The sequence below is a fragment of the Nerophis lumbriciformis genome, linkage group LG02, assembly GCF_033978685.3.
Source record: "Nerophis lumbriciformis linkage group LG02, RoL_Nlum_v2.1, whole genome shotgun sequence".
Taxonomy (NCBI): Eukaryota; Metazoa; Chordata; class Actinopteri; order Syngnathiformes; family Syngnathidae; genus Nerophis; species Nerophis lumbriciformis.
In genome coordinates, this window is record NC_084549.2 from 73,337,501 (window position 1) to 73,362,159 (window position 24,659).

General features: G+C 36.6%; 1 protein-coding gene across 4 annotated transcripts in view; it reads right to left on the reverse strand.

Annotated features, from left to right (window-relative positions):
- col17a1b (collagen, type XVII, alpha 1b) overlaps nt 1-24,659 on the reverse strand; it is a 106,797-nt gene that overhangs the window by 22,454 nt on the left and 59,684 nt on the right. For all 4 annotated transcript variants that reach the window (XM_061968357.1, XM_061968367.1, XM_061968348.1 and 1 more), the window contains 9 exons: nt 21,556-21,699; nt 18,770-18,862; nt 9,623-9,667; nt 9,413-9,556; nt 2,193-3,020; nt 2,078-2,128; nt 481-507; nt 204-266; nt 49-144 (listed from right to left, as the gene is read on the reverse strand). In XM_061968357.1, coding sequence (XP_061824341.1) covers nt 49-144; nt 204-266; nt 481-507; nt 2,078-2,128; nt 2,193-3,020; nt 9,413-9,556; nt 9,623-9,667; nt 18,770-18,862; nt 21,556-21,699 — 1,491 coding nt within the window. The remainder of the gene's footprint in view (nt 1-48; nt 145-203; nt 267-480; nt 508-2,077; nt 2,129-2,192; nt 3,021-9,412; nt 9,557-9,622; nt 9,668-18,769; nt 18,863-21,555; nt 21,700-24,659) is intronic.

A 24,659-nucleotide genomic window follows, 5' to 3' on the forward strand; every position in this document is an offset into this window, starting at 1 on the left:
AACATTTCTGAGTGACCTTACAGATATTTGAGCAGGTGTGAAATGTACCTTTTTCACCTTTGGATCCAAACCCTGGTTCACCTCTGGGTCCAGGTGGACCTTCACGCCCTCTAGTACCTGTGGGACCCTCCGTGCCATGGTCACCTGATCACACACAGGTAGATGTTTCACACTTGTAGTTACAAGCACATGTTGGTTCTTACCGTGGCTTCCTTTCTGGCCCTTGGGACCCTGAGGACCCTCGTGACCCATAGAGCCAGGAACACCTAGGATCGAAGGTGACCTTGAAGTTACAACCAACAGGTATTACATGTGCTCTGTGTACTAACACTAGGTGGCGCCAAAAACCTGATCTATAATTCAACGCTGCCTTCAAGTGTGTACAAGTCAGTGATATTTTTAGAAATGTGGATTTTTCCCAGTTTTCTTGACTGCACCGTGATCCCTGCTTGTGTGAAGTGGTTGAGGAATGACACTTACCTGGAATTCCAGGATGACCAGAATCACCTGTCAGGAGGAAAACACAAACATTAGCTTGGAAAAATGTAATCTTCCCCATAAAAAGTACCTGTGTACCATTGAAAGAAAATCAGTACAATAACATTATAAACAATATTTTTAGCATTCTAAATTGTTATTTAAGAGTAAAATTTTTTATATATATATATATTTATATATATATGTGTATATATATATATATATATATATATATATATATATATATATATATATATATATATATATACACATATATATATATATGTGTATATATATATATATATATATATATATATATATATATATATATATATATATATATATATATATATATATATATATATATATATATATATATATATATATATATATTCATTCCAAAACTAATTATATTATATTTAATATAATTATATTTATATTGTAATTAAAAAAAAATTTTTACATGTGAAATATATCTTAGGATATTTTAACATTTTTTAATATATATATATGTATGTATATTTATGTATACATATATGTATATATATATATATATATATATATATATATATATATATATATATATATATATATATATATATATATATATTTACTATATTTAAAAATATATCAAATTTATTAAAATATCCTAATATATAATTCACATGTAAAAAATATAAATAAATATTATAATATAATTATATTAAATGTAATATAATATATATATATATATATATATATATATATATATATATATATATATATATATATATATACATATATATATATATATATACATATACATACATACATACATATGTATGTATGTATATATATATAGTATATATAATATTTTAAAAGACATGAAATCTATTAAAATATCCTAATATATAATTTATATGTAAATAATATTACAAAATATTATAATATAAATATAATTATATTAAATACAATATAATTTATATATATATATATATATATATATATATATTTATTATATTTAAAAATATATCAAATTTATTAAAATATCCTAATATATAATTCACATGTAAAAAATATTAAAAAATATTATAATATAATTATATTAAATGTAATATAATATATATATATATATATATATATATATACATACATACATACATATGTATGTATGTATGTATGTATGTATGTATACGTATGTATGTATATATAGTATATATAATATTTTAAAAGACATGAAATTTATTAAAATATCCCAATATATAATTTACATGTAAATAATATTACAAAATATTATAATATAAATATAATTATATTAAATGTAATATATATATATATATATATATATATATATATAATTATATTAACTGTAATATAATAAGTTTAGTAATGAATACAATAAAATGTTTAGCAAAACCTTTTTTGGTAGTCATATTACTCCTGAAACACAAACAAAAAGCAGAATAACACAGCTTTTTTTTGGGAATTTGGACTTTTGTTTGACATTTGAGATACACATGTATTGCCTTTAGGTCATATTTACAGTTTGTTCTTTCGGTTCTGTGGATCTATGCGAGAGTTCTCTTGAGTAGAATGAGTAATAAAAAGAAAGAAGGCTCACCTTTAGGTCCAGGCAGGCCTGCGTCTCCTTGCAGAGAGGAAGTGAGAAACCCTGCAGAAGACATTTGGATATGAGATACAGAGTATATGTGTGGAACAACATGCAGAATTATTACCTCGGAATGCCTGCGACTGCATTTCAGCTCTGACCATACGCTGGATGCCCATTTGAAGCGCAGCAGCATCGATGTAACCACCAGTACCGCTGGTCCAGAAGCCGTGAGTGAAAGTGGAACCACCGGACCCACCGCTAACGTTGGTGCCGCTAAAGCTGGTACCGGAGGAGGTTCCCCCTGCGCTGCCACCGGCACCCAAGCTGGTGCCACTGCTGCCTGCGCCGCCACTCGAGCCGGTTCCGCTGGCACCGGCACCGCCTATAACCTCCGTTTCCCTGGTGTGGGTACTGCCACTTATGATGATGGTGCGGTCAGAGCTGGAGCCGCTTGTCAGGACGCTTGTGCTGCCACTGGAGCCGGTACCTCCGGCGGCGCCGCCAGCTGCACCTCCAGCTCCGGCGCTGACACCAACACCTTGTCCACCAGCAGAGCCACCAGCTGCAGAACCACCAGCACCAGCAACGCCGCCAGCACCAGCACCAGCACCAGCACCAGCAGTGCCACCAGCACCAGCACCAGCACCAGCAGAACCACCAGCACCACCAGCGCCACCAGCACCGCCGGCACCAGCAGCGCCACCAGCGCTACCAGCACCAGCAGCAGAACCACCACCAGCAGCAACACCGCCAGCAACTACTCGAGTTCCAGAACTCGAGTCCGAGCCTCCGCCGCCGCCGCCTCCGAACAGGAAGATGTCAGTTCGCTGACCGCCACCGTCCACGTAGGCGCCGCCACCGCCGGCCACCAGCTGACTGGTGCGAGCGGAGATAATGGCCGACTCGGTTTCCAAGGTAGCCACTCGATTCTTTAGCTTCCTCACGTCCTCCGCTAAGAAACAACAACATACCATTGATTTATTTTTGATTGATTGATTGATTGATTGATTGATTGAAACTCTTATTAGTAGATTGCACAGTACAGTACATATTCCGTACAATTGACAACTAAATGGTAACACCCCAATAAGTTGTTCAATTTGTTTAAGCATACTTGCCAACCTTGAGACCTCCGATTTCGGGAGGTGGGGGTGGGGGGCGTGGTCGGGGGTGGAGCGGGGCGTGGTTGGGGGCGTGGTTAAGAGGGGAGGAGTATATTTACAGCTAGAATTCACCAAGTATTTCATACATATACATATATATATATATACAGTATATATACATATATATATATATATATATATATATTAGGGCTGCAGCTAGCGATTATTTTTCTATCGATTAATCTATAGATTATTTTTTCGATTAATCGGTTAATCTATAGATTATTTTTTCGATTAATCTATAGATTATTTTTCCTTTTACCGATTATTTTTTTTATTTAAAATGAAGAGGAAAAAATAAATGTAGGCCAGTTTTTTCAAAAGGCATGGCTTTTATTTACAAAAAAAAAAGTATGGCCACTCAGTCAACATTGACAACAACATGACAAAATATTCTGTAACAATGTAAACATTTAAAACTTTTAACATTTAACAAAATTAAAAGTAGCTTATTTGCTTTTTAATGTGCAAATATAAAAGTAAACATCCAGTGCAAATCTTAATATTCTGCAATAGTATAAGCATTTAAAAAGTAAAAGTATTGCTTATTTTGCTTTAAAATGTGCAAAAATAAAGATAAACATCCAATACAAAAAAGTGCAAAACGGAAATATTCTGTAACAAGTGTAAACATTTCAACAAAAGTAAAAGTATTGCTTATTTGCTAAAATGTGCAAAAATAAAGCTAAACATCCAATACAAAAAAGTGTACAGTGTAAACATTTCAACAAAAGTAAAAGTATTGCTTATTTTGCTTAATAACACAACAATGATAGTATGATTAAAGTGAAAGTTAATTGTTGGTTTGTACATAGTATATGTAACTGTTAATGTTGTAAAAGGTATTTGCACAACTAATTAACGTTAGCGTTTGTGACACGTCTTGTGCCGTGGGGTTCTTTCAGGACCGACAGACTGAACGCCAGACGGCTTTGCCAGGTTTACAATCTTTTAATTTTACACAAAGTCTTTTCTCTTCCAACTCTTTTCTCTTTCTTTCCTCGCTTTTCAGCTCCTCTTCCTCGCTCGCTCGTCGTCCCCTGTCTCTTGCGGCGTCGCTCCCGGCGCGCCCCGCCTCGCCGCTCGCTCGCCGCCGCCGCCGCCGCCGCCTCTCCACAGCGTTAAAGAGGAGCGCGTCTTTGTAAACACTGAACAGGCACGCCAAACGCGCCTCTCAGAGTAAACGGTGCTTTAGTTTATGAATTTACAACGCAGATACAAATGACACATTCATGTTTTTGTGTAATAATGACAACGTATACGCACGCGGACGATTGACTTGTTGATGGTGATGGCAAGAACGCTGTCGGGGGTTTTCTTTTCAAATGTTCGTTCATAGCCGTTGTGCTGCTATGATAGGCCATTTCCGCTTGACACAGTGTGCATACAACAACATTATTAGGCCGTTTATTGAAATACTCTGACACTTTTGACGACTTTTGGCGTGCTTTTTTCCCCTCGCTCGCATCGTCTGCTTTGCGCTCCGCCATGACAGTAGTGTGACGTAAATATGCGACGCGCCGACGCACAAAAACGGCGTCGACGTATTTACGTAACCGATGACGTCGACTACGTCGACGCGTCGTTTCAGCCTTAATATATATATATATATATATATATATATACACATATATATGTATATATATATATATATATATATATATATATATATATATATATATATATATATATATATATATATATATATATATATATATATATATATATACATCCTGAAAATAAGCAAACAAAACTGTGTTTGGATAATTGATACTTCAAACTTGCATAAATAAATATTAAGGAATATAACATAACTTGGCTTCTGAGAGCTTCAAAATGTAATGAATAAAATGCTAAAGTTGTTGATAAACAAGCAATTATTTTAATAATTAAATATGGTCATTTTAAATGAATTATTATGATAATTTAAAATTAATTATTTCAAATATGTTTATTTTAATGTATAATTCTACGGCTGGATGTAATAAGGAGTCGGAAAAAATAAAAATACAATTAATTTTGATGTTTTTAGCAAAATATAGTAAAAAAAAATTTTAAATTTTTTTTAAATTAATACATTTTTAGGTAAGATAAACATAATAATACAATTTATCTCTAGTCTGGATGATTTAGTTCTTGTCACCCTGTCCTCCCATCGTGAAAAAAGGCTGTCCTCACTCAGGTCCTAATGGAGCTGGAGGCCACGCCCCCTTCAGCTCCGGCTGAAAATCGGGAGATTTTCGGGAGAATATTTGTCCCGGGAGGTTTTCGGGAGAGGCGCTGAATTTCGGGAGTCTCCCGGAAAATTCGGGAGGGTTGGCAAGTATGGTTTAAGTCGGGGTCCACGTAAATCAATTCATGGTACCAAGTTTTGTAGAATATTTAAAAAAATACCTCTTGAAAATGGCCCGAAACACAAGAGCAAATAATTAGCGGCAGATCAAATAACACGGTCAGAATGTGTTTTTAGTTGTATCTTATTCTGAGGCAGTTTTAAAGATATTGGGTTTCCCGTGCTCTTATTTTGGCGATCTAGTCTGGGACGTCATTTCCTGTTTGTCTCGATAGTGTAAACCCTGACTAAAATGTAAGTACACGGCAAATGTAGCACTGTTATTAACGCTAAAATGCCTACAATGTGTTAAATGTAGCCATAACTAAGTGTTTGTGTGCAACAATGTTTCTGAATGACGATAAAATTCGCCAGCTCAACTTTCGCCCTTTTAATGAAGATATACTTCCTTACACTGTAGTTACCCCGTCCGACCACTAGAGGGCGACATAGATGTTTAAACAGTGTTTATTCTCCATTCATTTCTAATGGACTGTTTTTAATAGTCCATGTACATTTGTTTGTATACTTCTTTTATAAGACATTGTAGAGTATATCATATTAAATATAACATTATACATTTTGTTGCTGTTTTTAATAAATTGTTCATAAATGACCATGCGGGCAAAGAAAGCTTCCTACTTTCTCAAGCACTCCAATTGTTTATTTTAGTTTACAAACAACATAGTTAAATATTTTCAGAATTTGTCAAAATTTGGAGTTATTACCCTAATGTACTGTACAGTATTAAAGACTATTTTAATTGAGCTGGTCCAAACTACTTCCAATACTACAAAAAAGAAGATGTAAGGTTATTAATAGCAACAACAGTATCAATAACAACATCAATAATAGTGAGTACAAAATATTTGTGTCACCATCACAACCATACATATTGTTTTAAGATGTCTTTTAGTGTATTTTGTCTATTTTTAATACATTCAAGAAATAAACTACCATGTTGATATTACTATAGTATTTTTTTTAAATTTTTTGCACACTGTATATCTTAGCTAAAAAGTTGTAGTCACATTTTGCCCATATTTTTGTGTGTGTAGTTTATTATTTTATTTATTGTATTTTATTCTGGCTTGCCCCAAATGTATCTGGTCGTGATTTAATGCTTTTTGTTTGGAACTTTGTCTTCATTATAACACTTATATAAGACTTTTAAAGTCATTTTGATAGTAGGCTAATATAGACACTTACATCATGTGTTGCTTTCATTATATAAGATTTTTAAAGTCATTTTTGATAGTAGGCTATTTTAGCTAATATAGACACTTACATCACGTGTTGTCTTCATTATAACACTTACTGTATGTTAGACTTTTAAAGTCATTTTGATAGTAGGCTAATATAGACACTTACATCATGTGTTGTCTTTATCATAACACTTATATAAGACTTTTAAAGTCATTTTGATAGTAGGCTAATATAGACACTTACATCATGTGTTGCTTTCATTATATAAGATTTTTAAAGTAATTTTTGATAGTAGGCTATTATAGCTAATATAGACACTTACATCACGTGTTGTCTTCATTATAACACTTACTGTATGTTAGACTTTTAAAGTCATTTTGATAGTAGGCTAATATAGACACTTACATCATGTGTTGTCTTTATCATAACACTTACTGTATGTTAGACTTTTAAAGTCATTTTGATAGTAGGCTAATATAGACACTTACATCATGTGTTGTCTTTATCATAACACTTACTGTATGTTAGACTTTTAAAGTCATTTTGATAGTAGGCTAATATAGACACTTACATCATGTGTTGTCTTTATCATAACACTTATATAAGACTTTTACAGTCATTTTGATAGTAGGCTAATATAGACACTTACATCATGTGTTGCTTTCATTATATAAGATTTTTAAAGTCATTTTTGATAGTAGGCTATTTTAGCTAATATAGACACTTACATCACGTGTTGTCTTCATTATAACACTTACTGTATGTTAGACTTTTAAAGTCATTTTGATAGTAGGCTAATATAGACACTTACATCATGTGTTGTCTTTGTCATAACACTTATATAAGACTTTTAAAGTCATTTTGATAGTAGGCTAATATAGACACTTACATCATGTGTTGCTTTCATTATACAAGATTTTTGAAGTCATTTTGATAGTAGGCTAATATAACTAATATAGACATTTACATCATGTGTTGCTTTCATTATATAAGATTTTTAAAGTCATTTTTGATAGTAGGCTATTATAGCTAATATAGACACTTACATCACGTGTTGTCTTCATTATAACACTTACTGTATGTTATACTTTTAAAGTCATTTTGATAGTAGGCTAATATAGACACTTACATCATGTGTTGTCTTTGTCATAACACTTATATAAGACTTTTAAAGTCATTTTGATAGTAGGCTAATATAGACACTTACATCATGTGTTGCTTTCATTATACAAGATTTTTGAAGTCATTTTGATAGTAGGCTAATATAACTAATATAGACATTTACATCATGTGTTGCTTTCATTATATAAGATTTTTAAAGTCATTTTGATAGTAGGCTAATATAACTAATACAGACACTTACCTCATGTGTTGTCTTCATTATAACACTTATATAAGACTTTTAAAGTCATTTTGATAGTAGGCTAATATAGACACTTACATCATGTGTTGCTTTCATTATATACGATTTTGAAAGTCATTTTGATAGTAGGCTAATATAACTAATATAGACGCTTACATCATGTGTTGTCTTCATTATAACACTTATATAAGACTTTTAAAGTCATTTTGATAGTAGGCTAATATAACTAAAATAGACACTTACATCATGTGTTGCCTTCATTATAACACTTATATAAGACTTTTAAAGTCATTTTGATAGTAGGCTAATATAGACACTTACATCATGTGTTGCCTTCATTATAACACTTATATAAGACTTTTAAAGTCATTTTGATAGTAGGCTAATATAGACACTTACATCATGTGTTGTCTTTATCATAACACTTATATAAGACTTTTAAAGTCATTTTGATAGTAGGCTAATATAACTAATATATACACTGACATCATGTGTTGTCTTCATTGTAACACTTATATAAGACTTTTAAAGTCATTTTGATAGCAGGCTAATATAGACACTTACATCATGTGTTGCTTTCATTATACAAGATTTTTGAAGTCATTTTGATAGTAGGCTAATATAACTAATATAGACACTTACATCATGTGTTGCTTTCATTATATAAGATTTTTAAAGTCATTTTGATAGTAGGCTAATATAACTAATATAGACACTTACATCATGTGTTGCCTTCATCATAACACTTATATAAGACTTTTAAAGTCATTTTGATAGTAGGCTAATACAACTAATATAGACACTTACATCATGAGTTGTCTTCATTATAACACTTATATAATACTTTTAAAGTCATTTTGATAGTAGGCTAATCTAGACACTTACATCATGTGTTGTCTTCGTTATAAAACATATATAAGGCGTTTAATTTTTTGCGGCTGCAGACAGATTTGGTTTTTTACATTTTTGGTCCAATATGGCTCTTTCATCATTTTGGGTTGCCGACTCTTTGCCCACATAAATAAATAGGCGCCCTCACAAATATCAGGCATTAAATGAAATGGTGAACATTTTAATTTTGTGTCCTTGCCTCCATCGTTTTACATTTTTGAAATCAAATATTGGTGACCATCTGCGTGTCACTCCGGTCACATCTCGTCTTCGCCGTGAAAAAAGGCCGTTTGCCAGGTTTTTGTGCGTGGGCCTGCTTAATACATGAGGCCCCTGGACTGAACGGTGCAAGCGCAGTGTGTGGGAAGGAGTATGTCAAAGTAGCTCACCCAGTGCGATGAGGCCGAAAAGGAGTCCGAGCAGCAGCAAGAAGAGGAGCAGGAAGGCCAGCAGCCACTTCCACCAGGAGCAGCAAGCGTCGGAGCAGCAGCACCACCCTCCGCCCCCGAAGACGCCGCCCTTTTTGCGAATCTCTAATGAGCAAAGCGGTTGAAAAGTGTCACGAAAATGCGATAATACAGAATATGTACAGTACATACTTGCATGTGTGGCTTGGTCCTTCATTAAAACTCCTGACGATCCATCTGGGGAGAAGCATGCAGGTCAGACTGGAAGCCATGGAGCGCTGTTTTTCAACCACTGTGCCGCGGCACACTAGATTATCTAGTTTCACCTATTTGGGTTTAAGATATTTATTGCAAAGCAGTAATTATAGTCTGCAAATGTTGAGTGTCGGTGCTGTCTAGAGCTCGGCAGAGTAACCGTGTAATACTCTTCCATATCAGTAGGTGGCAGCAGGTAGCTAATTGCTTTGTAGATGTCGGAAACTGAGGAAGGCAGTGTGCAGGTAAAAAGGTGTCTAATGCTTTAATAAGAAATGAGGAAATGGTGAGTGCCCCAAAGAAAAGGCATCGAAGATTATGGAAGGCTATGCAGGACGAAACTGAAACTGAACTGGCTACAAAGTAAACAAAAACAGAATGCTGGACGACAGCAAAGACTTACTGTGGAGCAAAGACAATGTACATCCGAACATGACATGACAATCAACAATGTAAAGAAGGATAAAAACAAGTGAAATATTCTTGATTGCTAAAACAAAGTAGATGCGGGAAATATCGCTCAAAGGAAGACATGAAAACTGCTGCAGGAAAAAGTAAACAAAAACAGAATCATACCTGCCAACTACTCCGGTTTTCCCGTAATTCGTACGGTTTTCATCAACCTATTCCGGGTTACGGTTGCAGTGATAAAAAATACGTTTTTTCATTCATTTAAAAAAAAAAAAAGGGTGAAAACTACGCGAATTGCACCTTGTGCAGACAAGATTTTTCGATCGGACACGGAGGAATTAGCGATGTAAAAGACCACGTCGGGACAAAAAAGCACAAGTCTAATGCCGTTGCTAGCGATACAAGTGGAAAACTTTCAACGTTTTTCGTCGCCCAAACAGATTCTTTGGATGTGATAAATGCCGAAGTTTTATTTACGGAGGCAATAATTGAGCATGGACTTCCAATCGCACTGGCTGATCACATGGGACAGTTAAATGTTTGTAATGCAACCTTTAAAAATCATTACGCGGTGATCGCGGTCCCAAAAATAAACTTTTCTTGCATGATAATGTCCAGAAAAACTCACTTTATATTACTATAGAGTCCTTTTAACGAATGAGTTTGATGGTTTATCACAAACCTTAAATGAAAGAAGTCCTTTGTTCTCCTGCACCATGCACTTTGGCCTTGCTTCGTGTTTGGTGCGCAATCCTGTCGGCTGTATTTCACAGCACGACATACTGTTAAAAGTGTTTATACTATTTATGCTTTCAAGTCCAAGTTGAAGAAATCTTGTTAAATGTTGACAGCATAACTACCAAAATACAGAAGTATGTCTTTAATATTTTTGCAGTGCCATTTCTGTTGAAAAGTTCAAATGATTACATTAGAGATGTGATGTGCCACTTTTCAAGTGTCTGATGGCTTAAATTAATTTTCATTAATTTTGAATTCTTTTGAAAGGCTTACAAAAAAACTACATTTGAATTGTAATTCCATGCTATTGACAGGACTATTAATTTTAATGAAGTTAGCTTACCATGTTTACAGTATGATAATTGTGATAGAAATGTGAATTTTAGGCACAGAATATTTTTTACAATTGAACAAGGCAGTAGATTATACAAGCTTGGACAGAAAGTTAATAATGACACCAATTTTTTTTTTAATGGAATTGTTTAGTACTGTTTTACCATTTGTTTACTGTAAAAAGTGTTTATACTTTCAATTAACAAATTGAAGTCTTGTGAAAGGTTGACAGGATAACTGGCATTAACTGTCAAAATAATTTCAAACTATTGAAGTTAGCTTACAGAATAAACATGTCAATCAACCCATATGATTTTTGCTGTCATATTTTTGTTTTGAAAAGTCACTGTGACTGATAGAAAAGTGATGGTTTTAGCAACATTTTAACCTGTCTGAATGCAATCAATCATTTTGCGTCGGGGGGCGAAGCCCTGAACCCTCCACCAGGACTTTGTCCTGGACCTACCGGGGCCTGCGGCCCTTGGACCCTGGCTACTAGGTTTTTCTGATTTCAAAAGTTGGCAGGTATGCAGAATGCTGGACGACAGCAAAGACTTACTGTGGAGCAAAGACAATGTACATCCGAACATGACGTGACAATCAACAATGTCCCCACAAAGAAGGATAAAAACAAGTGAAATATTCTTGATTGCTAAAACAAAGTAGATGCGGGAAATATCGCTCAAAGGAAGACATGAAAACTGCTACAGGAAAATACCGAAAAAAAGAGAAAAAGCCACCAAAATAGGAGCGCCAGACAAGAAGTAAAACACTACACACAGGAAAACAGCAACAAAGTCCAAATAAGTCAGGGTGTGATGTGACAGGTGGTGACAGTACACCTACTTTGAGACAAGAGCTATAGTGATGCATGCAGGTCAGACTGGAAGCCATGGAGCGGTGTTTTTCAACCATTGTGCCGCGGCACACTAGATTATCTAGTTTCACCTATTTGGGTTTAAGATATTTATTGCAAAGCAGTAATTATAGTCTGCAAATGATGTGTTGTTGTTGAGTGTCGGTGCTGTCTAGAGCTGGGCAGAGTAACCGTGTAATACTCTACCATATCAGTAGGTGGCAGCAGGTAGCTAATTGCTTTGTAGATGTCGGAAACAGAGGGAGGCAGGGTGCAGGTAAAAAGGTGTCTAATGCTTTAATAAGAAATGAGGAAATGGTGAGTGCCCCAAAGAAAAGGCATCGAAGCTTATGGAAGGCTATGCAGGACGAAACTGAAACTGAACTGGCTACAAAGTAAACAAAAACAGAATCATACCTGCCAACTACTCCGGTTTTCCCGTAATTCGTACGGTTTTCATCAACCTATTCCGGGTTACGGTTGCAGTGATAAAAAATACGTTTTTTCATTCATTTAAAAAAAAAAAAAGGGTGAAAACTACGCGAATTGCACCTTGTGCAGACAAGATTTTTCGATCGGACACGGAGGAATTAGCGATGTAAAAGACCACGTTGGGACAAAAAAACACAAGTCTAATGCCGTTGCTAGCGATACAAGTGGAAAACTTTCAACGTTTTTCGTCGCCCAAACAGATTCTTTGGATGTGATAAATGCCGAAGTTTTATTTACGGAGGCAATAATTGAGCATGGACTTCCAATCGCACTGGCTGATCACATGGGACAGTTAAATGTTTGTAATGCAACCTTTAAAAATCATTACGCGGTGATCGCGGTCCCAAAAATAAACTTTTCTTGCATGATAATGTCCAGAAAAATTCGCTTTATATTACTATAGAGTCCTTTTAACGAATGAGTTTGATGGTTTATCACAAACCTTAAATGAAAGAAGTCCTTTGTTCTCCTGCACCATGCATGGCATGCGCTTTGGCCTTGCTTCGTGTTTGGTGCGCAATCCTGTCGGCTGTATTTCACAGCACGACATACTGTTAAAAGTGTTTACACTATTTATGCTTTCAAGTCCAAGTTGAAGAAATCTTGTTAAATGTTGACAGCATAACTACCAAAATACAGAAGTATGTCCTTAATATTTTTGCAGTGCCATTTCTGTTGAAAAGTTCAAATGATTACATTAGAGATGTGATGTGCCACTTTTCAAGTGTCTGATGGCTTCAATTAATTTTCATTCATTTTTCATATTTTGAATTCTTTTGAAAGGCTTACAAAAAAACTACATTTGAATTGTAATTCCATGCTATTGACAGGACTATTAATTTTAATGAAGTTAGCTTACCATGTTTACAGTATGATAATTGTGATAGAAATGTGAATTTTAGGCACAGAATATTTTTTACAATTGAACAAGGCAGTAGATTATACAAGCTTGGACAGAAAGTTAATAATGACACCAATTTTTTTTTTTAATGGAATTGTTTAGTACTGTTTTACCATTTGTTTACTGTAAAAAGTGTTTATACTTTCAATTAACAAATTGAAGTCTTGTGAAAGGTTGACAGGATAACTGGCATTAACTGTCAAAATAATTTCAAACTATTGAAGTTAGCTTACAGAATAAACATGTCAATCAACCCATATGATTTTTGCTGTAATATTTTTGTTTTGAAAAGTCACTGTGATTGATAGAAAAGTGATGGTTTTAGCAACATTTTAACCTGTCTGAATGCTAATAATCATTTTTGCGTCGGGGGGCGAAGCCCTGAACCCTCCACCAGGACTTTGTCCTGGACCTACCGGGGCCTGTGGCCCCTGGACCCTGGCTACTAGGTTTTTCTGATTTCAAAAGTTGGCAGGTATGCAGAATGCTGGACGACAGCAAAGACTTACTGTGGAGCAAAGACAATGTACATCCGAACATGACGTGACAATCAACAATGTCCCCACAAAGATGGATAAAACAAATGAAATATTCTTGATTGCTAAAACAAAGTAGAAATATCGCTCAAAGGAAGACATGAAAACTGCTACAGGAAAATACCAAAAAAAGAGAAAAAGCCACCAAAATAGGAGCGCAAGACAAGAAGTAAAACACTACACACGGGAAAACAGCAAAAAAAGTCGAAATAAGTCAGGGTGTGATGTGACAGGTGGTGACAGTACACCTACTTTGAGACAAGAGCTATAGTGATGCATGCAGGTCAGACTGGAAGCCATGGAGCGGTGTTTTTCAACCACTGTGCCGCGGCACACTAGATTATCTAGTTTCACCTATTTGGGTTTAAGATATTTATTGCAAAGCAGTAATTATAGTCTGCAAATGATGTGTTGTTGTTGAGTGTCGGTGCTGTCTAGAGCTCGGCAGAGTAACCGTGTAATACTCTTCCATATCAGTAGGTGGCAGCAGGTAGCTAATTGCTTTGTAGATGTCGGAAACAGAGGGAGGCAGGGTGCAGGTAAAAAGGTGTCTAATGCTTTAATAAGAAATGAGGAAATGGTGAGTGCCCCAAAGAAAAGGCATCGAAGCTTATGGAAGGCTATGCAGGACGAAACTGAAACTGAACTGGCTACAAAGTAAACAAAAACAGAATCATACCTCCCAACTACTCCGGTTTTCCCGTAATTCGTACGGTTTTCATCAACCTATTCCGGGTTACGGTTGCAGTGATAAAAAATACGGTTTTTCATTAATTTAAAAAAAAAAAAGGGTGAAAACTACGCGAATTGCACCTTGTGCAGACAAGATTTTTCGATCGGACACGGAGGAATTAGCGATGTAAAAGACCACGTTGGGACAAAAAAACACAAGTCTAATGCCGTTGCTAGCGATACAAGTGGAAAACTTTCAACGTTTTTCGTCGCCCAAACAGATTCTTTGGATGTGATAAATGCCGAAGTTTTATTTACGGAGGCAATAATTGAGCATGGACTTCCAATCGCACTGGCTGATCACATGGGACAGTTAAATGTTTGTCATGCAACCTTTAAAAATCATTACGCGGTGATCGCGGTCCCAAAAATAAACTTTTCTTGCATGATAATGTCCAGAAAAATTCGCTTTATATTACTATAGAGTCCTTTTAACGAATGAGTTTGATGGTTTATCACAAACCTTAAATGAAAGAAGTCCTTTGTTCTCCTGCACCATGCATGGCATGCGCTTTGGCCTTGCTTCGTGTTTGGTGCGCAATCCTGTCGGCTGTATTTCACAGCACGACATACTGTTAAAAGTGTTTATACTATTTATGCTTTCAAGTCCAAGTTGAAGAAATCTTGTTAAATGTTGACAGCATAACTACCAAAATACAGAAGTATGTCCTTAATATTTTTGCAGTGCTATTTCTGTTGAAAAGTTCAAATGATTACATTAGAGATGTGATGTGCCACTTTTCAAGTGTCTGATGGCTTCAATTAATTTTCATTAATTTTGAATTCTTTTGAAAGGCTTACAAAAAAACTACATTTGAATTGTAATTCCATGCTATTGACAGGACTATTAATTTTAATGAAGTTAGCTTACCATGTTTACAGTATGATAATTGTGATAGAAATGTGAATTTTAGGCACAGAATATTTTTTACAATTGAACAAGGCAGTAGATTATACAAGCTTGGACAGAAAGTTAATAATGACACCAATTTTTTTTTTTAATGGAATTGTTTAGTACTGTTTTACCATTTGTTTACTGTAAAAAGTGTTTATACTTTCAATTAACAAATTGAAGTCTTGTGAAAGGTTGACAGGATAACTGGCATTAACTGTCAAAATAATTTCAAACTATTGAAGTTAGCTTACAGAATAAACATGCCAATCAACCCATATGATTTTTGCTGTAATATTTTTGTTTTGAAAAGTCACTGTGACTGATAGAAAAGTGATGGTTTTAGCAACATTTTAACCTGTCTGAATGCTAATAATCATTTTGCGTCGGGGGGCGAAGCCCTGAACCCTCCACCAGGACTTTGTCCTGGACCTACCGGGGCCTGCGGCCCTTGGACCCTGGCTACTAGGTTTTTCTGATTTCAAAAGTTGGCAGGTATGCAGAATGCTGGACGACAGCAAAGACTTACTGTGGAGCAAAGACAATGTACATCCGAACATGACGTGACAATCAACAATGTCCCCACAAAGAAGGATAAAAACAACTGAAATATTCTTGATTGCTAAAACAAAGTAGAAATATCGCTCAAAGGAAGACATGAAAACTGCTACAGGAAAATACCAAAAAAAGAGAAAAAGCCACCAAAATAGGAGCGCCAGACAAGAAGTAAAACACTACACACAGGAAAACAGCAACAAAGTCCAAATAAGTCAGGGTGTGATGTGACAGGTGGTGACAGTACACCTACTTTGAGACAAGAGCTATAGTGATGCATGCAGGTCAGACAGGAAGCCATGGAGCGGTGTTTTTCAACCACTGTGCCGCGGCACACTAGATTATCTAGTTTCACCTATTTGGGTTTAAGATATTTATTGCAAAGCAGTAATTATAGTCTGCAAATGATGTGTTGTTGTTGAGTGTCGGTGCTGTCTAGAGCTCGGCAGAGTAACCGTGTAATACTCTTCCATATCAGTAGGTGGCAGCAGGTAGCTAATTGCTTTGTAGATGTCGGAAACAGAGGGAGGCAGTGTGCAGGTAAAAAGGTGTCTAATGCTTTAATAAGAAATGAGGAAATGGTGAGTGCCCCAAAGAAAAGGCATCGAAGCTTAGGGAAGGCTATGCAGGACGAAACTGAAACTGAACTGGCTACAAAGTAAACAAAAACAGAATCATACCTGCCAACTACTCCGGTTTTCCCGTAATTCGTACGGTTTTCATCAACCTATTCCGGGTTACGGTTGCAGTGATAAAAAATACGGTTTTTCATTAATTTAAAAAAAAAAAGGGGTGAAAACTACGCGAATTGCACCTTGTGCAGACAAGATTTTTCGATCGGACACGGAGGAATTAGCGATGTAAAAGACCACGTTGGGACAAAAAAACAAGTCTAATGCCGTTGCTAGCGATACAAGTGGAAAACTTTCAACGTTTTTCGTCGCCCAAACAGATTCTTTGGATGTGATAAATGCCGAAGTTTTATTTACGGAGGCAATAATTGAGCATGGATTTGCAATCGCACTGGCTGATCACATGGGACAGTTAAATGTTTGTAATGCAACCTTTAAAAATCATTACGCGGTGATCGCGGTCCCAAAAATAAACTTTTCTTGCATGATAATGTCCAGAAAAACTCACTTTATATTACTATAGAGTCCTTTGAACGAATGAGTTTGATGGTTTATCACGAACCTTAAATGAAAGAAGTCCTTTGTTCTCCTGCACCATGCATGGCATGCGCTTTGGCCTTGCTTCGTGTTTGGTGCGCAATCCTGTCGGCTGTATTTCACAGCACGACATACTGTTAAAAGTGTTTATACTATTTATGCTTTCAAGTCCAAGTTGAAGAAATCTTGTTAAATGTTGACAGCATAACTACCAAAATACAGAAGTATGTCCTTAATATTTTTGCAGTGCCATTTCTGTTGAAAAGTTCAAATGATTACATTAGAGATGTGATGTGCCACTTTTCAAGTGTCTGATGGCTTCAATTAATTTTCATTAATTTTTCATATTTTGAATTCTTTTGAAAGGCTTACAAAAAAACTACATTTGAATTGTAATTCCATGCTATTGACAGGACTATTAATTTTAATGAAGTTAGCTTACCATGTTTACAGTATGATAATTGTGATAGAAATGTGAATTTTAGGCACAGAATATTTTTTACAATTGAACAAGGCAGTAGATTATACAAGCTTGGACAGAAAGTTAATAATGACACCAATTTTTTTTTTTTAATGGAATTGTTTAGTACTGTTTTACCATTTGTTTACTGTAAAAAGTGTTTATACTTTCAATTAACAAATTGAAGTCTTGTGAAAGGTTGACAGGATAACTGGCATTAACTGTCAAAATAATTTCAAACTATTGAAGTTAGCTTACAGAATAAACATGTCAATCAACCCATATGATTTTTGCTGTAATATTTTTGTTTTGAAAAGTCACTGTGACTGATAGAAAAGTGATGGTTTTAGCAACATTTTAACCTGTCTGAATGCTAATAATCATTTTGCGTCGGGGGGCGAAGCCCTGAACCCCCCACCAGGACTTTGTCCTGGACCTACCGGGGCCTGCGGCCCCTGGACCCTGGCTACTAGGTTTTTCTGATTTCAAAAGTTGGCAGGTATGCAGAATGCTGGACGACAGCAAAGACTTACTGTGGAGCAAAAACAATGTACATCCGAACATGACGTGACAATCAACAATGTCCCCACAAAGAAGGATAAAAACAACTGAAATATTCTTGATTGCTAAAACAAAGTAGAAATATCGCTCAAAGGAAGACATGAAAACTGCTACAGGAAAATACCAAAAAAGAGAAAAAGCCATTAAAATAGGAGCGCAAGACAAGAAGTAAAACACTACACACGGGAAAAGAGCAAAAAAGTCCAAATAAGTCAGGGTGTGATGTGACAGGTGGTGACAGTACACCTACTTTGAGACAAGAGCTATAGTGATGCATGCTTGGTTATGCTTTAAAGTCATATCCAACAATTGCAACTTTTTAGTGTCAACTGAGTTTCGTTTTTTAATGATTTCTGCTGGTGGTGTGCCTCAACGCAAAAAATGTGCCTGGGCTCAGAAAAGGTTGAAAAGCAGTGGCGTGGAGGATGCAGATGTGGCGGCGACTCACAGTAAGTGTTTCCTCCTGCGGCCTTCAGCTGAGACGCCTCACTGAAGCTGCTGATGATCTTCTCCTTCTGCAGGGAGTCACCTGACAGAGAACCTGCAACATGGCACACCTTCTTCAGCCGCCACGCGGAAATGGGATGAAACCTCACTGAACACACTTTTTGGTTCGTTTCCAAGTGACGTGGAGGGACGTCACGATTCAACGTGTTCGAAAAGGAGCAGGAAGAAGCCGAGCTTATTTAGTTTGTCTCTTTTCACTCCCTGTGTTTGAACGAGGGTTGTCTCCGTACCAAAATGTATTTCAATACTTTTCTAAATAAAGGGGAGCACAAAAAAAGTCATTATTGTCTTTATTGTAACAAGAAATGTTAGTGTACATGAAACATATGTTTATTATTGTCATTTAGTCCTTAAATAAACTTGTCTTTTAGTAGTAAGTAAACAAACAAAGACTCCTAATTAGTCTATGCAGTAACATATTGTGTCATTTATACACCTATTATTATGAGGGACAAACTGTAAAAACCAGAGGTGGGTAGAGTAGCCAGAAATTGTACTCAAGTAAGAGTACTGTTACTTTAGAGATTTATTACTCAAGTAAAAGTAAGGAGTAGTCACCCTAATATTTACTTGAGTAAAAGTAAAAAGTATGTTGTGAAAAAACTACTCAAGTACTGAGTAACTGATGAGTAACACACACACACACACATATATATATATATATATATATATATATATATATATATATATATATATATATATATATATATATATATATATATATATATATATATATATATATATATATATATATGTATGTGTGGGAAAAAATCACAAGACTATTTCATCTCTACAGGCCTGTTTCATGAGGGGGGGGTACCCTCAATCGTCAGGAGATTTTAATGGGAGCATTCGCATACCATGGTTTATATAGGGCACAGAGTGGGTGGGTACAGGCTGGCCTAGGGGCGTGGTGATTGGCTCATGTGTTACCTAGGAGGTGTTTCCGTCTATGGCGGCATGCTGTTACAATTTCGCTGCGCTTGTTGAGGGATGACAGGTCCGGACGGTAAATAATAAACAGTTTCTCTTTCAAGCATAGGTTGCATCTTTTATTACCACTATTGTAAGGTGTGCTGGATGCAAGAATTTGCCATGTTATTGAATATTCAACATTATTGTCTTTGAGGTCCCAAATGTGTTTGCTGAGTTCTGTGGTATTTCGCAGGTTTTTGTTCCTGAAAGAAGCCTTGTGATTGTTCCATCTGGTTTTGAATTCTCCCTCGGTTAATCCTACATATGTGTCGGATGTGTTAATGTCCTTGCGTATTACCTTAGATTGGTAGACAACTGATGTTTGTAAGCACCCCCCGTTGAGAGGGCAATCAGGTTTCTTTCGACAATTACATCCTTTGTTGGTTTTGGAGTCGTTCTGTCTGAGGGCCGACGGCTCATTTGCAATTGTTTTGTTGTGGTTTGAGATGATTTGTCGTATATTGTTCATGCAGCTGTAGCTCAATTTAATGTTGTTCTTGTTGAATACTTTTCTTAGGATGTTGTCTTTGGGAAAGTGTATATATATATATATATATATATATACTGTACATACATACATACATTGATATATACAGTATATAATTTATATTTATTTATTTTGCCGTTTTTGTTTACATGTTAAAGGTGTTTTAATGAATATACATGCATGTTTAACATATGGATTCCTTTCTTTCATTAAAACAAGAATATAAGTTGGTGTATTACCTGATTCTGATGACTTGCATTGATTGGAATCAGACAGTAGTGATGATAACGTCCACGTTTTCAAATGGAGGAGAAAAAAAGTTCCTCCTTTCTGTCTAATACCACATGAAAGTGGTTGGTTTTTGGCATCTTATATGTCCAGCTTCCATATTAGTTTTTATACACTTTACAAGAAATACATTGGCGGCAAACTCCGTAGCTTGCTAGCTTGTTTGCGCTGGCTTTTGGAGACTCTTATTTAGTAAGCGCAGGCGCGACGGAAAGGGCACTTTTATTGTGAAGACAGGAACTGTGCGGTGAGTCTTTAGGCCTTTGACCGGAAGTACGGTTGAAATAAAAAAAATTGTCTTTTTTTTCTCCACACTTTTGATTGATTGATTGAGACTTTTATTAGTAGATTGCACAGTACAGTACATATTCCGTACAATTGACCACTAAATGGTAACACCCCAATAAGTTTTTCAACTTGTTTAAGTCAGGTCATGTGACCGCCTGGCTCTGTTTGATTGGTCCAACGTCACCAATGACTGCATTTGATTGGTGGAACGGAGACAAACGTCACCAGTGACTGTATTTGTTGAAACGCAGGCACTATGAAGGTCTGTCTGACAGACCAAAACAAACAAAGCGTGCATTAACAGATCGATAAAAAAATTAGTAGCGAGTAGCGAGCTGAATGTAGATAAAAGTAGCGGAGTAAAAGTAGCGTTTCTTCTCTATAAATATACTCAAGTAAAAGTAAAAGTATGCTGCATTAAAACTACTCTTGGAAGTACAATTTATCCCAAAAGTTACTCAAGTAGATGTAACGGAGTAAATGTAGCGCGTTACTACCCACCTCTGGTAAAAACTGATTATTAATCCACTTGTTCATTTACTGTTAATATCTGCTTATTTTCTGTTTTAACATGTTCTATCTACACTTCTGTTAAAATGTAATAATCACTTATTCTTCTCTTCTTTGATACTTGATATTGTTGACTTCAGCAGCCACACTTCTGTTGCAGTGATGAATAATTGACTCACCTCCACCTGCAGTCCTGGTGAACTGCTTGCCGCTGTCCTTGGCCAGAACCAGCGTCTCCGTCTCCCTCCTTCCAGACACGTTCTCCTTGTCCGCGTTGACAAAGGTGTAGTCTCTGTACGCGTCCTCGTTCTGGGATCTAGTGGCTGCAGAGGGCAAGGAACACAAGATCAGGAAGTAGAAGACCATAGAACAAGATCGGGAAGTAGAAGACCGTAGAACAAGATCAGGAAGTAGAAGAGCGTAGAACACAAGATTAGGTAGAAGACAAGATCAGGAAGTAGAGACCGTAGAACAAGATCAGGAAGTAGAAGACCGTAGAACAAGATCAGGAAGTAGAAGACCATAGAACAAGATCAGGAAGTAGAAGACCGTAGCACAAGATCAGGAAGTAGAAGACCATAGAACAAGATCAGGAAGTAGAAGACCGTAGAACAAGATCAGGAAGTAGCAGACTGTAGAACAAGATCAGGAAGTAGAAGACCGTAGAACACAAGATCAGGAAGTAGAAGACCGTAGAACAAGATCAGGAAGTAGAAGACCATAGAACAAAATCAGGAAGTAGAAGACCGTAGAACACAAGATCAGGAGGTAGAAGACCGTAGAACAAGATCAGGAAGTAGAAGACCGTAGAACAAGATCAGGAAGTAGAAGACCGTAGAACAAGATCAGGAAGTAGCAGACTGTAGAACAAGATCAGGAAGTAGAAGACCGTAGAACACAAGATCAGGAAGTAGAAGACCGTAGAACAAGATCAGGAAGTAGAAGACCATAGAACAAAATCAGGAAGTAGAAGACCGTAGAACACAAGATCAGGAGGTAGAAGACCGTAGAACAAGATCAGGAAGTAGAAGACCGTAGAACAAGATCAGGAAGTAGAAGAGCGTAGAACAAGTGCAGGAGGTAGAAGAGCGTAGAACACAAGATCAGGAAGTAGAAGCCCGTAGAACACAAGATTAGGTAGAACACAAGATCAGGAAGTAGAAGACCGTAGAACAAGATCAGGAAGTAGAAGACCGGAGAACACAAGATTAGGTAGAACACAAGATCAGGAAGTAGAAGACCGTAGAACACAAGATCAGGAAGTAGAAGAGCGTAGTACAAGATCAGGAAGTAGAAGACCGTAGAACACAACATTATATAGAACACAAGATCAGGAAGTAGAAGTCCGTAGAACAAGATCAGGAAGTAGAAGAGCGTAGAACAAGATCAGGAAGTAGAAGACCGTAGAACACAAGATCAGGAAGTAGAAGAGCGTGGAACACAATATCAGGAAGTAGAAGACCGTAGAACACAAGATTAGGTAGAACACAAGATCAGGAAGTAGAAGACCGTAGAACAGGATCAGGAAGTAGAAGAGCGTAGAACAAGATCAGGAAGTAGAAGAGCGTAGAACACAAGATTAGGTAGAACACAAGATCAGGAAGTAGAAGAACGTAGAACACAAGATCAGGAAGTAGAAAAGCGTAGAACACAAGATCAGCAGTAGAAGAGCGTAGAACAAGATCAGGAAGTAGAAGACCGTAGAACACAATATTAGGTAGAACACAAGATCAGGAAGTAGAAGAGCGTAGGACACAAGATCAGGAAGTAGAAGACCATAGAACAAGATCAGGAAGTAGAAGACCGTAGCACAAGATCAGGAAGTAGAAGAGCGTAGAACACAAGATTAGGTAGAACACAAGATCAGGAAGTAGAAGACCGTAAAACAAGATCAAGAAGTAGAAGACCGTAGAACACCAGATCAGGAAGTAGAAGAGCGTAGCACACAAGATCAGGAAGTAGAAGACCGTAGAACACAATATTAGGTAGAACACAAGATCAGGAAGTAGAAGAGCGTAGAACACAAGATCAGGAAGTAGAAGAGCGTAGAACAAGATCAGGAAGTAGAAGAGCGTAGAACACAAGATCAGGAAGTAGAAGAGCGTATAACACAAGATCAGGAAGTAGAAGAGCATAGAACAAGATCAGGAAGTAGAAGAGCGTAGAACACAAGATCAGGAAGTAGAAGACCATAGAACAAGATCAGGAACTAGAAGACCGTAGAACACAAGATCAGGAAGTAGAAGACCGTAGAACAAGATCAGGAAGTAGAAGACCGTGGAACACAAAATTAGGTAGAACACAAGATCAGGAAGTAGAAGACCGTAGAACACAAGATCAGGAGGTAGAAGACCGTAGAACAAGATCAGGAAGTAGAAGACCGTAGAACAAGATCAGGAAGTAGAAGAGCGTAGAACAAGTGCAGGAGGTAGAAGAGCGTAGAACACAAGATCAGGAAGTAGAAGCCCGTAGAACACAAGATTAGGTAGAACACAAGATCAGGAAGTAGAAGACCGTAGAACAAGATCAGGAAGTAGAAGACCGGAGAACACAAGATTAGGTAGAACACAAGATCAGGAAGTAGAAGACCGTAGAACACAAGATCAGGAAGTAGAAGAGCGTAGTACAAGATCAGGAAGTAGAAGACCGTAGAACACAACATTATATAGAACACAAGATCAGGAAGTAGAAGTCCGTAGAACAAGATCAGGAAGTAGAAGAGCGTAGAACAAGATCAGGAAGTAGAAGACCGTAGAACACAAGATCAGGAAGTAGAAGAGCGTGGAACACAATATCAGGAAGTAGAAGACCGTAGAACACAAGATTAGGTAGAACACAAGATCAGGAAGTAGAAGACCGTAGAACAGGATCAGGAAGTAGAAGAGCGTAGAACAAGATCAGGAAGTAGAAGAGCGTAGAACACAAGATTAGGTAGAACACAAGATCAGGAAGTAGAAGAACGTAGAACACAAGATCAGGAAGTAGAAAAGCGTAGAACACAAGATCAGCAGTAGAAGAGCGTAGAACAAGATCAGGAAGTAGAAGACCGTAGAACACAATATTAGGTAGAACACAAGATCAGGAAGTAGAAGAGCGTAGGACACAAGATCAGGAAGTAGAAGACCATAGAACAAGATCAGGAAGTAGAAGACCGTAGCACAAGATCAGGAAGTAGAAGAGCGTAGAACACAAGATTAGGTAGAACACAAGATCAGGAAGTAGAAGACCGTAAAACAAGATCAAGAAGTAGAAGACCGTAGAACACCAGATCAGGAAGTAGAAG